This window comes from Aptenodytes patagonicus, chromosome 1 (assembly GCF_965638725.1).
Source record: "Aptenodytes patagonicus chromosome 1, bAptPat1.pri.cur, whole genome shotgun sequence".
Lineage (NCBI taxonomy): Eukaryota > Metazoa > Chordata > Aves > Sphenisciformes > Spheniscidae > Aptenodytes > Aptenodytes patagonicus.
In genome coordinates this window covers 148,539,108-148,555,959 of record NC_134949.1, presented here as the reverse complement: position 1 = coordinate 148,555,959, position 16,852 = coordinate 148,539,108, and the positions used below count along the sequence as shown (strand labels likewise).

General features: G+C 36.0%; 1 protein-coding gene across 1 annotated transcript in view; it reads right to left on the bottom strand.

The window, feature by feature from the left end:
• Positions 1-3,290: 3,290 nt before the first annotated feature.
• PRKX (protein kinase cAMP-dependent X-linked catalytic subunit) overlaps positions 3,291-16,852 on the bottom strand; it is a 56,916-nt gene continuing 43,354 nt past the window's right edge. The window contains exons 5-8 of the mRNA XM_076358078.1: positions 14,028-14,123; positions 9,138-9,195; positions 6,532-6,609; positions 3,291-3,438 (exon numbers count right to left, since the gene is read on the bottom strand). Of these exons, the coding sequence (XP_076214193.1) occupies positions 3,313-3,438; positions 6,532-6,609; positions 9,138-9,195; positions 14,028-14,123 (358 nt within the window). The 3' untranslated portion in view covers positions 3,291-3,312. The remainder of the gene's footprint in view (positions 3,439-6,531; positions 6,610-9,137; positions 9,196-14,027; positions 14,124-16,852) is intronic.

Sequence of the window (16,852 nt, the reverse complement as noted above, 5' to 3'; positions counted from 1 at the left end):
CAAAGACTTAAAATAAAACAGACTCACTTGTGCAAATAAATACAGTGGGCAGGTAATAACAGCTCATTAAGTCCAAGACTGTAGAGAAAATAACTGATCACTTAAAATAATACTTCAAAAATGCGTTGGCTTGTGGGGTTTGGGTTTTTTTTTTTTCAGTTAAGGATTTTAATTCAAAAAATTTGAAAGTAGTTTTGTACTAGAAAGCATGCTGACGAGGTCAGTAGTTAGGCATATGTACACATGGCTCTGGAAACAATATTAAGTCAATGGATTAGCATTATTAATAAGATTGTATTTGTTTCTTTAGTCTCTATCATAATGAGTGTCAGTGCATCCACTGCCAGCAATGGATAAGATTCATAAAAAGAAAATCCACGATCTCCTGTTGTTCAAGCATTCAAAACTTCTAACCACCAATGTGGCACATTAGTCAAATGCAACTTCATTTCCTCAGCTTTGAAGACTTAAACACAGTGCAGCTTTTAAATTTGAAAAAAAAAAAAAAAAAAAAAATTATATTTAGCACATTTGCTTGTTGCAATATGTACATTTTTAAATAAGAAACTGTTTTTGTAGTACTCAGATTCCATAAAATACTGTAAGCTTACACATTAAAAAAACCCCTGAACTGCGCTTGCTCCCCTTAAACAAAATAAGCTGTGCTTTATGTGCTTCAGTTTTTCCAATGGGTTTAGAATAACTAATTCCACAGATAAAAATATAGTGGACCAGATTCATTTTTTCAAGAGAATAAGGTATTTTTACGAGGTTAAAATGATCATTTTCTACGGATTTTCCTGTATTCCATTATACATTCCTACACAGTATTTACTGAGTGGCAGCTGGGGCCATCAACTTGTGGCACCTGTATAACGTCAAGACGACTTTGTGATATTCCAGAATTACCACTCTGAAATACCCTGATTTTGTCACACTTTGTGCATTTTTGCAAAAAGTTATGCAATCTCTTAGATTTTTCTTTCTGAAGAAATAGATCTAATACCCTAGAAATTTTAAGTTCTCAACAGCACTTCTGTACTGTTTAGAGCTAAACAAAAGAAAAAGGAGGTCACTTTTCCTCAAGGAGACTCCAGCTGCAGATCTATCATAAAATTATAAACATGGTAATTTCATTAGCTATTACTAGAATCTCTACTTCATAAACATTCAGAATTTAATTCAGAGAAATTAATCTTTGGCCTACATTTCTTATGGCATTTCAGATCAAAAATACGGAGAGCAGTTTGTGGGAAAAAACTGTGTGATCTACTTAAACAGTTTTATGTAGAGCTATCAGTCATAGTAGCGGAACTCCAGTGAGCTGATGTGCTTTCGAAAAAGAATATTTTTGGTCTAAATATCATAATTTCACTAAAAGTTATCTAAAACCCCAACATCGTAAAGAATGTATTTACTTTTTGAAATCGAAGCACTTCAAAAATCAATTCCCCTATATTAACACAAGTATCACAATATGGAACATGAAAAAAACCTTAAAAAAAGATCCTGACTTGTATACAATCTACCTTCATGTTTATGTGTATTCATATACATAGATACATACATACGCACATACTGATATTTGGTGCTACTTAAAATGAAGCAGTATGGCAAATACGTACTAAATACAGTGTACTCAAGCTGCTAGAAAGATGTTAGTACAGGATGAAAAGAGAGACTCCTTACAACTAAGGTTTGAACTCTGTACATATGGAATTCCTGGCAGCAGAGACTTTAGGACATCTCCAAAAGCAGGAGCAGAAAAATCGGGCTCTAATATATATTCAGTCTTCCCTCTGATATTCTGAAGTGCCAAGCACTCAACAACAGCTATTTCAATAATGAAAAAAGTGTCTTATGGCTCATGCTTTACATTTGGAGAAGACAGCAAGCTTGAGAGAGAACAACTCCTGTAAGAGCCAGTTAGAGCCCTTTCATCAGTATGCACTGAATTGCATGTTTACAGAGAGTCTTCATGTGAGGAATCTCATTTCAGACAGCGTATAATCACTCAATATCCTGGTTTGTAAAGAGACATCACTGTAACAAATTCATAAATATTAAGCCATTAAGATGCATCTTAATCAACAATAAAACATGCCCTTGTCTTTCTGCTTTCAAGTACTACGGTTGCAAGTGTGAGGCATTGGAAATTTTAGATACAAATCTTTTTAAAAACTTAATTATTTTTATTTTTTACAAAGAATTATAAAATGTATATAAGATGATGAAAAACTCATTTATCCTTTTAAGATTTTTATTCCTAGTGAACTTCTTGAAAAACATTATTTGAAAAATAAAAATCATAGACTCTGCAAAGTACAAAAATTTACATCTTTGCACAGTTCCTGTGCTTTAGTTGTATTGTATTCATTATATACATATATACTAATTTGTGCTTTTAATTACACAAGTTTAGTATGAACTTATAAAATTAAGTCTATGAGTTAACTATGCAAAAAGGATCTGGGAATAGCAGGAAACTTAATTAAACCATAAGTTAAAAAAAAATCCTAAAATATATCATTTTAGTGAGTCTACTTCAGAGTAGACTATCAATATTACAATCTACTGAACAAATGTCAAATGTTTACAGCAAAAAGTTATTCTTGCCTGCCTCCAACTCTTTAGATATTTACTATCTACTAATACGCATATCTGAATGCAGTATCATTCTTATCCACAAAGAAAGTCTTCATTTACGTATGAACTCCATTTTTCTTCAGACTTGCTCTTAGCACGTCAATTTCCTTCCAGTTTCTAAGACAAAAAATAATGGAAAAAGAACACAAAATACAGTGTGGAGCATGTGAATTGAATAACAAGTACCAGCTTATCACAGTTATAAGACAGAATCCAGAGTACAGAATTAATCTGACAATCTTATTCCTCTAACAAAAGTCTTCATTCTGAATCTAAAAGTCTTGTGATCAGGAACAATCACATTTCCTTATCTGTCAAATCAATCTAGATATTTGCTTTTAACACACTATTTGAAAAGTTTCAAGGGCAGAAGGACTTAAATAGCTGTATGCAGAAAAACTCTTCATCACTGTAGAACACCAAAGCCTGTGAGATAAACTCTCTTTGTCATCCTGTAAGCCTGCTTTACAATATTTTATTTCAACAGTTTGATTATACTATCTATTACTGTGATTCATGTTGGTTTTACAAGCTGTAAGGAAGTATTAATCACTGTTATGAATCAGAAGATGCAATTTCTGCATACGGCGCTCTTTCACAGACCTGCAATGTTTTGAAGAGGACTCCTGACATTCGGACATACCTTGTTGAGTGTAGATGTCGCATTCAGAAGTTCTTGAAAATTTCTAGATCTTTAGGGGGTACTGGAGGCGTCTTGTTCCAGTCATCTTCAGGATAAGCTTCAAAATTGGAAGTATCCCCATCATTGGATACTTTCGGTACTATGGGAGGCTAGTCAGAACAAGCACAACAAAAATGTTAGTACAGTTTCCTCAGTGAGCTCCTCCCCATCATATTAAAGCAGAAATTCTGTAAAAGACTGATTAAACAAAAGGAGTACGTATTTATAAAAGTTCACCTTTTTCACCAATAATGAATGGCACGACAGATAAGCTTGCAGCGACACAGACATGTTCCAACACTTTGTCTGTACTGCAGTTAAATATTGTGGTTAAAGGACACTTATAATGCAGATACCTATTTTATTTAGCACTCAAGTTCTAGCTGCTTTGCAGACTGAAGGTAACTACTGCAAAAGATTACTACAACTAAGCTTCCAGGCATGTGCCGTTACAGCATAATCTGCCACTCTCCTTCCTCACCCCTGCCCTCTTCTGTGGCCTATGATCAAAAAAGGAGTGTAATCACATTAGGTTCCTTTCAACTAAGAAAGAATCTTGATAGCAGCGTGGGTAACTGCTTTCTAATTGAAGGAAAAAAGCCTCCTCTTCTCTTCATTGCTTTCAAATAGATTGATTGCTTTTAAGGAGGTTGAAATGACTAACTTGTGTATGCCTCACACTACCTACTGTGCTTTTTCCTAGCCTAGCAATAAATGCAAGCAGGTAAAGAAACTGCTGCACTGTAGAAACTCATTTCACAAGGATGTCTGTAAAAGCATCTTAATTCAAATGGACCTTTTTAAGGAAACTTGGAGGCGCCAAGAGAAATACCTGTTTTCTATTTCTTTCCTCAGAGGATACTTTGGATTTCTAGTATTGCCCACCAGCTTCACAGTACCTGTAGTTTTTCCTTGTATTATAACTAGCATTGAGATTACTCTGCCCTTCTGGCTACAGGCTATGAGATAAAGCTCCTTTCAGGAACATTTCATTAACTGCAGGGGTTAATGTAGGGCAAACCCCTTTTCTTCTCTCAAGGGACATCCATCTCTCTATCCCCTTCTCAGTAACAGAGACCTTAACTATCGCCATGACTCCAACCACTTTAGGATAAGAAAACCTTACCGAGGATCACCAAACTGGCTAATAAAGTCATACCACAGACAGAACTATAAAGTACGGCAAAATGTTATTCTGTATCTCCTCAAAAAGATAAAAGTCTGGCTTCCCCCAGCTCTGAGATCTTATCTGATCTTTGGGGCTTCTCAGTTTGAAACAATGTCATCAGCAGGTTTTCAATGGGAAAGAAAGGGTCCTGACGGATGGTACTTCTAAGCTTCAGCCAAAAGCAAAGTCCTACTTTGGCAATGTGGCAGTCACAGCATACTGTCCAGACGCTTAAGAAAATGTGCAGAATCTGCCCTGCTCCAGAGAGCTATCTGCTCCACTGTGCGCAATGCCTGGTACCCCCATCTCCCTGTAAGCATTTTTTCAGGAAAACCAGTTTTGTGAAGTGACACACAAAAAGAGAAAAATAAAAAAAAAAAAAAAAGAGAGAAAGGAAAATCCTCTATTTTAGATTGACAAAGTTATTTTCTCTCTTTCAGCCGTTACTATTATTTGTATAATACTGATATTTAAGATCTTATCAGGACTGTGAATCAATGCTTTATTTATACAATAGCCCAATTCACACTTTTTACAGGGAAAAATGGAGCACTATATCCATTATTTCATATTTTCAATCTCTTCATCAGTATGAAATAGAGTGAGATTGTGAAAACTAATTCTGAAGAATATGGCCACCTCTAGAAATAACAAAGTAAATTTCTGACCCAATTCACATCCTTTCTCTGAAGTATAATTAAGCAGCATCTCATCTTCTAAAAGCTTAATGTAACCAGCATAAAGATTAAGAAACAAGTTTTGGATTCATAATAAATCTGAATGCCATGGTGACTTTTTTTTTTTAAATAAAAATGCAACACAAAGGATGTTTGGACCTGAAACTTTTCATTTGTACCTCTAACACTCAGTTTTTAATATTATTTGATTGTTATTTATTTGGTAATACAGTAGGTTGTCATAAACTTCAGGAGTTGAAATATTTAAGAGACGTGTTATCATCCAGTTTGTGTTCTTTGTGTGACAAGAATTTACAGCAAATAATTTGAAAAACGTGACTTCATTACAATAGATCTACGTCAAACAACAAACTGGGTGTAGTAATCCTTAAAAAAACCCAACCAAAACCCCCAAAAAACCCAACCAAAACCCACATGTTTAAAACAATGTAAACTTTTTTTTTTAAAGAAAGAAGTCACCTACAGCTTTGTATTAGGATGTTGTCTACAAGAACACATCAAGAACATTTTCATCCCTTATTTACTTTGCAAGAACTCAATTTAAGATATCTAGCCAGAAATTCATTGTAAGGAACTAATGCAAAGAAAAGGAAAACCAAACATTTAATTGGTACTTGACTGACTGTGTACAGCAGCCTATGTTACTGAAAATCATTGCTGTAAGAAATCGTACTAGTTAAAACTTTGAAAAAGGAAAGAAGGAAGGCAGTTTTACTTCCAAAGGACTTTAAAAAGCATTTTGCAGTGTTGATAGCTTCTGCAAACATCTGCCCTCATTAATACCAGAATTCAGTGCCGTTAAAAAGTATGTTAAAATTACATTCATAAATCCTTATCTCTCACCTTCCCTATTCCTCCTACTCCCACATGCTTTACATTTTATTAAAGCATTTACCTGAACTTGGCACAAAAATTTAAAGCCCAGAGTAAAATACTTCCACAGATGCAAGGGCAAGGGGAGAGGGGGGGAAATCAGACCAACAAACCACCAATCCCCCCCCATCCCCCCAGACAAAAAACCACCAGCAGTTACTTACAAAACTCTAAAACTGAAAATTAAATGTTGTATTAACTAATCAACTTCAGCAAAACACAGCAGGGATTTTTTTTTTGTTTAGACATTTTGTATACAGACAAAAATGCAAGTAGACTTTCATATAATTAATTCTGCAGTGTAAAAGGGCAAAAATGCATATAATTATTGATGTGTGCATATACACATGTGCTCATACACACATATGAACACACAGATACAAGAGGCAACAAAACCTCAACAGATCAGCTTAAATAAACAATGATTTCTTCTGATATCCTATACAGTATTTTGCAAAATATACCTTTAGTCTCCTTTGAGGTACAGCATCCCAATCTATAGACCTGAACCATCTATGCCTCTTCACATCATCTGCTCCATTCTTTAAAGAAAAAAATCAAAGTAAGTATTTAGTAAGTTATATTTTATGTATGCCAAACCATGTATTTCTTGATAAGAACTGTGGTATCAAGGCAGGCTAATGGTCCATCTAACCTTTTTTCTTTTCACAGGTGATAATCATTAAAAGATTCTACAGGATAAATTCATGGTGTTATTTCCCTAGCCAATCCTGAGTTCCAGCAGTAAGATCCAAACTTCTTTTTTGTTTTTTAGCAGCGTTCTTCTGACACAAAGGAGATCAAGAATAGGCTTTGGAATACCCACAAAACCATTCACTGCAGTTCTATCCACTTCTGTTTTCTCCAACATTTTAGAGAATACCTCTTATTCAGATATACTTTCTAATTCTTACACTAATAAAAAAAAATAACTGAGGGTTGATGGTGTCTTAAATAAAAACCATGTCTGGGAAGCATGCAGCTCTATCAAATATTATAGACGTTTAGTGCCAAGAACAAGAGGTTCTCAGTACTGTTACAAAAGTGTATATACATATATAAACCCATTTGTTTTCATTTTAGATATATGGTTAAAGTTATATTTGTCTTGTAATTATTATTGTCTCTGGGCTGACTGTTTTGATTACATACATAAGGAATGAAATTCCGCCCCCCCCCCTCCCCCAGGATGAAGCTTGGTTCAAGCACAGACTCATGCTCAAGGCAGGGGGAAAACCAGCTGGTTCTCTGTCTCAGGCCTGATCGCAGCACAGTTTTGATGCACAGCACTTAAGCACATCCCACATGCAGCTCCATGGAACGTAGCATACCACATATTTGGTTTTTTCAGATCTATATGGAGTGGGACTATCTATGCTCATATCCAAAGAGACAACAAGGAAAATAATTTATCACCTAGTTCCCTCAAAAGCAGATCTGATTGAATGCTTCACCAGGAAATGCCCAGTGGGATTTAAATCTTTTAAACCAACTATGATTATGGAAAAGGATCAGACTTAAGACTGACCTACCGCCCCCACCCTAAATCCCACTTCTAGTTAGAACTATTTTTGATTTTGACATTTTAGCTAATTGCAGGGAAAAACCCCAAAACAAACCAAAACAACCACAGACTTAAAAAAACCCGAAAGCCAGCAAAACACATATCTCAAAACCCATGTTTGAATAAATCGAGGTTTGCCTTTGTTTTCTTTCAAAACTGTCAAAAGGCATGAAAGTTTTCACTGGTCAGTAACTTTCTAAATTTTCAGCTTATTAAAGTTTGGTTTTAATCCTCCTGCTGCCCCCCCCCCCCCCCGAAAAACACTACGAAGAATCTGGAAGGATAAGGAAAACACTCATTTCCTAGCTTTTCTTACCAGTCTAAGTTTGTGCCATAAAAGGCTCTGAAAAGGAACTTTGGACAGCGGGTTCTAGCATCTATACTTGTATCAATATGTTCAAGGAACCTGGATGACTGCGCATCTTTTACCTTCTTCACCTATGTGCAACATAAACTGTGCTTTGTGCAAAAAAGCAAACCGCTAACCTCCCCTGCCCCGGGAAATGGAAATTTTAGCTGTCTCTAAAGAACTAAAAGATTACACAAGCTAATTTAGGTATCTGCAACACTGTAACAACAATAACAAGTCAATGAATGTAGTATTAACTTCTGGCAGAGTAAGAGTAAGTTAACCTACACTGAGTTTTGTGTGGTGCTTTGGCTAGCCTGTTAAAGAACCTGAGTTAGTTCACATGCAGCTAACTTCTCACTGCACTACCAACCATAGCTACTGCACAGCTGTAGAATCAAATAAGCTTGTAATACAGCTCTCATCTTCTTGGCATTACAAGTAGTACCACATCAGGACATCTCGCAGAATTCACAGGGTTGCTTTGTGTTCCTCCTTGACAGATCACAGATACAGATGTATTTCTGAGGTAGGCTGGAATGCTACCTGAGACACGTGAGTGTATTTTTGACTAGTAAGATAGTGCCTTCAGAAGTCTGTTCAGAATAGGATGAGTAACTCTTTTTGGTGGAAGACTATTCGACTGTGCTTAATCAGCCCCACCACCAAACTATCAGGACAATGACCAAACATCATGGTACTACAACAACCCTTTATTCTTTAATAATTATATAATTAATTATAATAATAAAAATAATAATTTTTAAGCTTTAAATTTGATTAGTACTCCTTCTGGGATTAAACAACTCCAAAGAAAGAACCAAATCAGCTGGCGCCTTATCCTACAGGACTTAGCACCATGTTTGTGGTAAAATGTAAGTCTTCAAATTAATCAGTAAACGGGTAGGATTTTTTTTTTTGGGGGGGAGAAACTATCATGAAGGATAGCATTAATCCAGACAGCAGGAGTATGATTTCCAGAAATACAGTTAAACTCTGCATTTAGGATTGCACAACCAAAGTAATGTATGGGAAAACATATCTCAATTTCATGCTTATAAAATCAAAAGCCATAGAAGAGCTGTTCTTCATCTTTCCTACAGAATTCTTTCAACCTTGTGTTATGTTCTGCATTACACCTAACGTTTTATACTGACCTTCATATTTCCTAATCGTCTTGTCCTGTCAACCACAAGCAGCTTCTTAATAAGGTCTCTGCAGTAAAGAAAACATGTTCTCTGTTAAACAAAAGAAAATTATATTTGACTGTCATACAAATGTTACAGAGTATGAGCATACTTCCCTTTGACTAGCTAATACTGTATATAATTTAGCCATTCATTTCCTTCATATTTTAGGACACTTGAGAGTGAATGATAAAAAGGAATAACCTGATCTAAAAGGAACGTTCAGAATTCTGAAACTTCTTTTTAGACTCTTTCAAGAAACAAAGGAGAAAAACTTTCTCTCTCTCTCCTCCCCTGCCCCCCCAGGTAGCACCATATCTTTCTTTGTATTTTTGTATTTTGCTGGGCATTCCGAATCTCAAAATGGATCTCAAACCTATTTGGCAGAACGCAACTCTATCTGTATTTTTCATATATATTAAGGCTGCACCCTCAACTTTATACATTGACATTTAAATTCTGTGGCAGCTAAATATTCAGAGAAACCATGGAAAAGCTAGTCATCTGCCTAAAACTAGTAACATCTATAAGCTTTAATTTCACTGAAAATGAAAAGCCTCCCCTGAGATTCTAGTTCATTGAACAGCTCTACATAAAGCTAAATCGATATTTTAAAAGATGAACATAAGTTTAGAGATATAAAGGACTTCTATTTTAATAGCAAAGTACTTTAAATATTAAACACCAGAAAACTCCAACATAAATCAAAGTGAGTATCACAATTTGTTGGGTTAGCTTGATTACTTATGAGTTGAGAGAAAAATCTGGCTTCACATTTTAATATCTATCTCAAAGATTATTTTGCTATTTATTTTTAGAACAATAGCATTCTGGTCTCATTGCATAAAGTACCAATGACAGGAAAGAACAAAAGTTTAGCCACCCTTCTTGTTTCTACAGCCTCAAATAGACCTGAAAGATGCAATACTGCATGAAATGCTGGGGATCTACAGAGTATGGCTAATTCCAATTTTTAACTTTACAGAAGGTTTAAAAAACACCCAACAACTTTATTTACAGAAAAGAATGCAAACATATTAATGACACACCTGCCTCTCCTCACCCCTAACTGTAACACCTACTATCCCAAAACAAAAAACAGTATTCTGTCACCTATCCTTGTAATCACAAAAGGATATGCACAAAGGATATATAAACTGAGAGTGAATGTGCTGGACTGTTTGAAAAGCTGTTGTATTTGGCAGGAATATAGTTCTAAAATTCAATTGGAAAAATATTCAATTGCCAGATAAAAGGAGAATAAAAAAGCCAAGGTAGAAAGCAATTTTTAAAACCCTGTCCTGGTTTCGGCTGGGATAGAGTTAATTTTCTTCCTAGCAGCTGGTACAGTGCTGTACCAGCACTGTAGGATTTAGGATGGAAACAATGTTGATAACACACTGATGTTTTAGTTGTGGCTAGGCAGTGCTTACACTAGTCAAGGACTTTTCAGCTTCTCATGCCCTGCCAGCAAGAAGCTGGGAGGGGGCACAGCCAGGACAGCTGACCCAAACTGGCCAAAGGGACATTCCATACCCTGTGACGTCATGCTCAGTACATAAACTGGGGAAAGCTGGCCAGGGGGGCCGCTGCTCGGGGACTGGCTGGGCATCGGTCGGCGGGTGGCGAACAATTGCATTGTGCATCACCTGCTTTGTAAATTCTTTTATTATTGTTGTTTTCTTTCAATTATAAAACTGTCTTTATCTCAACCCACGAGTTTTCTCACTTTTACTCTTCCGATTCTCTCCCCCGCCCCCAGGGGGACGGGAGAGTGAGCGAGCGGCTGGGTGCTGCTCAGCTGCCGGCTGGGGTTAAACCACGACAAACTCTCATGACCGTTCCAGCCAATCAGTGTTTGGATTAGACTAGATCATGTGACTGATTCCTTTTAGAGTCACCTTCTGGTCTATCACCAGACTTTAAAACAGAAGTAGGATTGGAAAGAAATCCAGAAACCCAGAACTAGATTCACAGGCTATATGGCCAAAGGTAAAGCACGGAGTTTCCTACTCCTATATAACCAGAAAACACTGGATGGATCGTTCTTGGTTTGCTTGAAAAATTCATCTTAGAAAAGCACAGTTAAGGGATGAGCTTGTTCAGTGATACTGTGCTGTCACTAAAGATGAAGACATTTGCTGCATTCAACAGAACAAATATCCATTAAATTGAAGTTCAGTGCTTCTTTACTACATAGTTTCTAAGGAATAATTTAGAAATGACCACGTTAAAGTCAATCCAATAGATTGTTGCCATATGTATGTATTCCCCAAGGGAATGAAATTCTACATCAAGGTCTTTCCAGACCCATAATCATTAAACTGCTGTAGCACTGATGTTTCGTTTGGTATTTTCCAAAACTGTCTTTGCAAAGAAAAGTTTACAAAAGCAAAAAAAGAAAAATATAAAGAAATAACTTATAAACTCATTAGTGGCCAAAGAAATAGGTGGAGCATAATTAATAATTATGTTTTATCAGAAATGAAGTAACACAAAACTCTGCTGACAGTCTTATTTTGGAATTTCTAGTTGGTTAATTTATCATCATCATCATGGCAGAAGCTGCTTTTCAGAAGAGATGTGAACTAGTGGTCAAATGTGTCAAGGACTTCATGTATACAGGACAAAGGACTTGAAGAAAACATCTGATCAAATTGCAAGGCGGCCAACAAAAGGGACACAGTAGAGAGCAATATGAAGAGATGCTAGCTCAGGCCAGAAGGAACAGCACTTACACAAGACACGCAGAAGTCATACAGCACAGTAAGAGACAGTGAACATCATGCAGCAGGAGGGAAAGCAAAAGTGGTACAAATTCAAAAAGGTAAAAAGTGCGGGAGGGTGATAGGGGGTAGGTGGGTAGAAAAATGTTGACCAGTAAGGTTATGTAGTACATCTAGCTACAAAAGTTTTCTCAGAGTTCAAAAAGGAAAACAGTTTTGCTGCCTAAGAGCAGAGAGTTAAAGTTCAATTGTTATAAACACTGTATAGCACTAATACTTCAGACATAGCCTGGATGTGACAGGACCCAAGATAGTCTTTATCCTTGCTGAGATACCAACTGATAAGGAATCCAACCCAAACTATTCTATGATTCTATAAGAGAGAGAAAGCAAATGGGATACAAATAAGGTAAGAAGCAGACTGTCTTCTTAGGACAAAACAATCTTGGCACTTGCTTTAAGCTAATGGTGCAGAGATGTCAAAGACTATCCAGTTCTGCACACTGTGGTTTAAAAAAAAGGAAGAGGGGTTGATGGAACAAGAGAGATACATTATGCTAACAACTCACTGCAGAAAGCAGGTGAAGCCACGCAAATGAATGAGATCACCCAAAACCAAGGTGTGAAAGGAGGAAAGCCCAAGCTAGAATCCCATGAGACCCCTTAAAGGCAGGAGTGTAATGGGAATGAGCTGCCAAGCACACACTGAAAGAACATCTGGATAAGAGAAGCTGGGAAAGAGGTGTATCAACAACTATGTTGATTAATGGATCTTACAATTCATTAATAGTCATGTCTAGACTGACGAGCAAAACCTGCACATACATGCTTACTACCATAACTAGGAAACTTCACAGCATCAGGCGTCTTCTGGATAGTAGAAATCAGCGTTGGTCTGTGAATGCTGAGCACAAACAGAAGCTAACAGCACCTATACTTTTAAATGCTTTCACCATGTTAGACAGGTTGCTAGTGATGATAACCTAATTTGAGCTGTTCATCTTCTGGTCACACTCTTATACTTCAGCGCACACAATACTATGTGAGAAACTCAGTTTAGTTTCTAAGACAGACTGGGTTAGGAAGACCAGGCAATGAGACTACATTAAATTGGAAACAGCATTGAGATAGTAAGGGAAAACTGTTAAGAACAGACACAAATATGAGACACTAATCAGCCTAAGGTGATGTAGACATGCTTGATTCAGTGCACCTGATGATTCAATGAAGGCTTAAAAAATCCTCCCCAAATGATTTTTTCTGCAAGAGAATTCATAGAAATTCAGAGAAAGTTGGACAAATTTCATTAGATTTGCCATACAACATTTTATCTGTTTACCTAGTGGTGACAGTAAGCAAGTGCCATCTCTAAGGTCACTTCCTCAAATCACCTTGAATGATTAACCTGGGAATGTAAGAATAACTTCCTGTCCTCACTCACTCAATTATGTCTGCTTCTGAGGAGAAACTTCACGTTTAAAATTGCACTTCCTCTGTTCTAATGTTTACTAACAATTATTTCAATTATGGAATTTTTAAACAGGGAAAAAAGCATTTCCTCTGCAATATACTCGTAACAATTGCAAACTGCTATGAATAAAACCGACATATGCATATATAAGACTGCGTATTGAACTGGGGTCCCGCTATCAGAAGTGGAAGTTGATTTTACACTGGAACTTCTGAAGTATCAGAAAGTTCATTCAAGTAGTTACGCTGACGGTGACTTAACTGGTACATATGCATACAAAGGAACAGTTTAGTGTTCACTTCCTGCTCTCTTAATTTTTATTCATATTAAATTATCTCCTCATATTTCTCCTCTTTTCTTCCTTCCACGCACCAACCTGGTACCAACGAGCTTTGTACAAGGTGGAAAAGCATTTAATATTCCAAATTATGCAGAAAAGTAAGAGAAGAGGATACTATCTTACAACTGTATCCCCAGCTTGAAGTCTACCAAACACATAATTTTACTTGGATTGCAAGAGTAAGCGTAATCTAAAAATATTTTCCAACATGGTGTTTTAGAAAGTCAGAATCTGGTATCTGGTCTTCCTATGAAGATCCTTTAGAAACAATGATCAGGAGGTATTTAGAATAGAAAAGACGGTGTTTGGAGTCATGGACTTACTTTACATATAAATCCAAATGCCTCGGGAAATCTATTTTGCCAGCAAGAATCTTCTGATATATACCAAATGGATTGTCATCAAAAAATGGAGGAAACCTATTTTAATACAGCAAATTTTTAGAGGTTAGATAAAGGATTTCTAAAAAATCTTATAAACAATATTATGTTATAATAATTCCCCTCAGAAATCATTGATTATATAGTTCTTTTTGGTAGGGCATCATCAATCAAATACCAACTTGAAGAACAACTTAAGTTAAGGCTGCTATTGCGAAACAGAAAACATTTTTGTACGCAACACATTGAATATAGAATTAAAATTGAAGTATCACAAGAGATTTTTGTTACATTAATACAGTAAAAATAATCAATTATGAAACAAATTTTCAGTGTTAAAGTAAAAAAATGCTTTGCCTTTATCTACAAAACCCAAGGGTGTACTTTCCACAACAGCATTACCATTTTTTGATCTTGTCCTTTAGCTGCAGGCATACCCTTATTCACTAGTTTCTATCTAAAGTGTCAAAGAACCCTCATATGAATAGATTGTCCAGTTCAGTTTATTGTATTTCTTGAATTCAAGTATATGTTTTGTTAGAGAAGATTTGAAAGAGACAGACTGTTCGGAACCTGAAATCCTCTCGAAGTGCATCTGTCCAACGCAGAAAGACAGCTAAAGCACTTATTTCACCCAAGATGATCAGTAAATCAAGATGCAAGTGAAATTGTACACTTAATATTTTCTAAAAAGTTTTTCATTAAGTTATGAGCTAACAGATAGACTACTTCTTGTTTTACAGCTACAGTAAGAACTGAGAGTGTTTTGCTGTTGTGCTTCCTTTACTAGTATAATACATACCCTGATTACTGCAAGAAGCTCAGAGTACAGGTGCATCAGTACAGGCGATATAAGCAGCTTAGCCCAAGTGCCAATAGGTTTTCAGAGTGGCAGTCACCTTTTTAGAAGTTACCACAGGAAACCTTTTAGGGGAATGGAATAACTAACTACTCATTCACTAATCTTCATCTCACTTTGACTTCCGTAACATGAACAAGGCATCCCTCTTACTATGCTTCTGTCTCAAAGCCCCTACAGAATAGAAAAAAGGGATTTTGACTATCAACCATATGAATAACATCCAACCACTATTACAGTCCAACGTTTAAAATATTTTCACATCTCCCTAATGTTTTATAACTACTTTCTGAGAGAACTTAGCTGCATGCATACACACACAAATACAGTGCTGGTGGCTTTGGAAATCACTGGTAGCACAAACAAGGGTGAAAACAATGTTTCTTCATTTCACTTTCTTTCCTTAATTTTATGTTACTCAAACTAGCTTATTCCTCAACACGTACTATACATTATTTCCATTACGTAAGTGTTTTCAGAAGTACTAATTTCTTCATTATTCAGCTGATGGTCAAGTGGATTAGTATTTCCTTTGAAATATTAGAAAATTCAGCCACAGACAAAACCAAATTCCATCAGAATAGTTAAATAAAGCTGTCTGTATGCATAAGGTAAAAAAAGAAATACTTCAAAGCACAGAAAAGCATGACAAAACTATCTGGTGAAGGAAAGACTGAAGAACATTTGTTGGTGTTGTTCAGAAAGCCAGAGTAGTTTCATTATGAAAAACTGAAGTGTCTCAGCTAGAAACAAACGGGAAAATAAGAATCTCAGGAAAAAAATATTTTTGTTTTTATAAATTCCTGCTTTGACACTAAAGAACAAGGAAAACGTGATAGATATTTAACATGCATGAAATTTTCCCACACCAGAGAGACTAGCATATAGTGTTTCTTTTTCAGTCAGGCAATGTTATGTCCTTCACATTCTCCAAAGCAAGTTGACAAACAGTATACTCAATTTCCAATTTTGTATTTGTTATTACATATTAGCATCTATAAATGCATAAAGCAATCAGAATCAGACTTTGTAATGATGTATTACAAAGGTGTCAGCTGCAGTAAGCAGATTGATATGAAATGCAGGGTTTTTGTCCTCCATCTCCAAACATTCTGTACACTACTGAGGTGTGAAATCAAGAAGAATAAGTATATGTTTTTACATATTTACATATGTTTAAATTGCTCTTTGCTTTCCCGCTTCAAAAATCCAAAATTACTATGTCTAGAATTCTTGAGAGAAATTTAAATCACACTTGGCTATATAATAACTTAATGGTGATACTGCTTAAAGTGCATTTGAACTGTATGCAAAATGAGAATAGCTTTGAAAGATTACAGTTTTCTTACGGACAAACCAAATAACTTGACTTTGATACTACTTGCAAATGTCAAGCTGCAGCACAGCACAGATTTTAGACCAAACAACGCAAGTATTGTGCTGGAAGATACCTAATAAATCAACAAAAACCCCCCTAAGTTTCAGACTGCCTTCACACCATAACACAAATATAAACAGCTGCCTTTTTTCCACCAACTGAAAAGAAGCTTAAAAAAAAAATAAGTCTCTGTATATGGGACAACAGCTGCAAACCATTCCTTTTGCTAACTGATGCATAACAATGGCACTGACATTGGTCTCAAAGATAACAGATAGTTTTAGCACTGAAGAAGAGAAGCTGTAAAACCTCAAGGGAAAACACACAGGCCTGAGAATATGAAACTGTAGACAGGAACCATTAGCTACCTAAAACGACAGACCAGCACATCACATATGACCACCAAAGCAGAAACGGAAAACACAAAGCCCACACTAAATGAGAAAATTCAGTTAGCTACACGTCTGATGACAGGACAATTATGACCTAACATATCTAACATTAAATAACAAGTATATTTTCCTCTGTGGT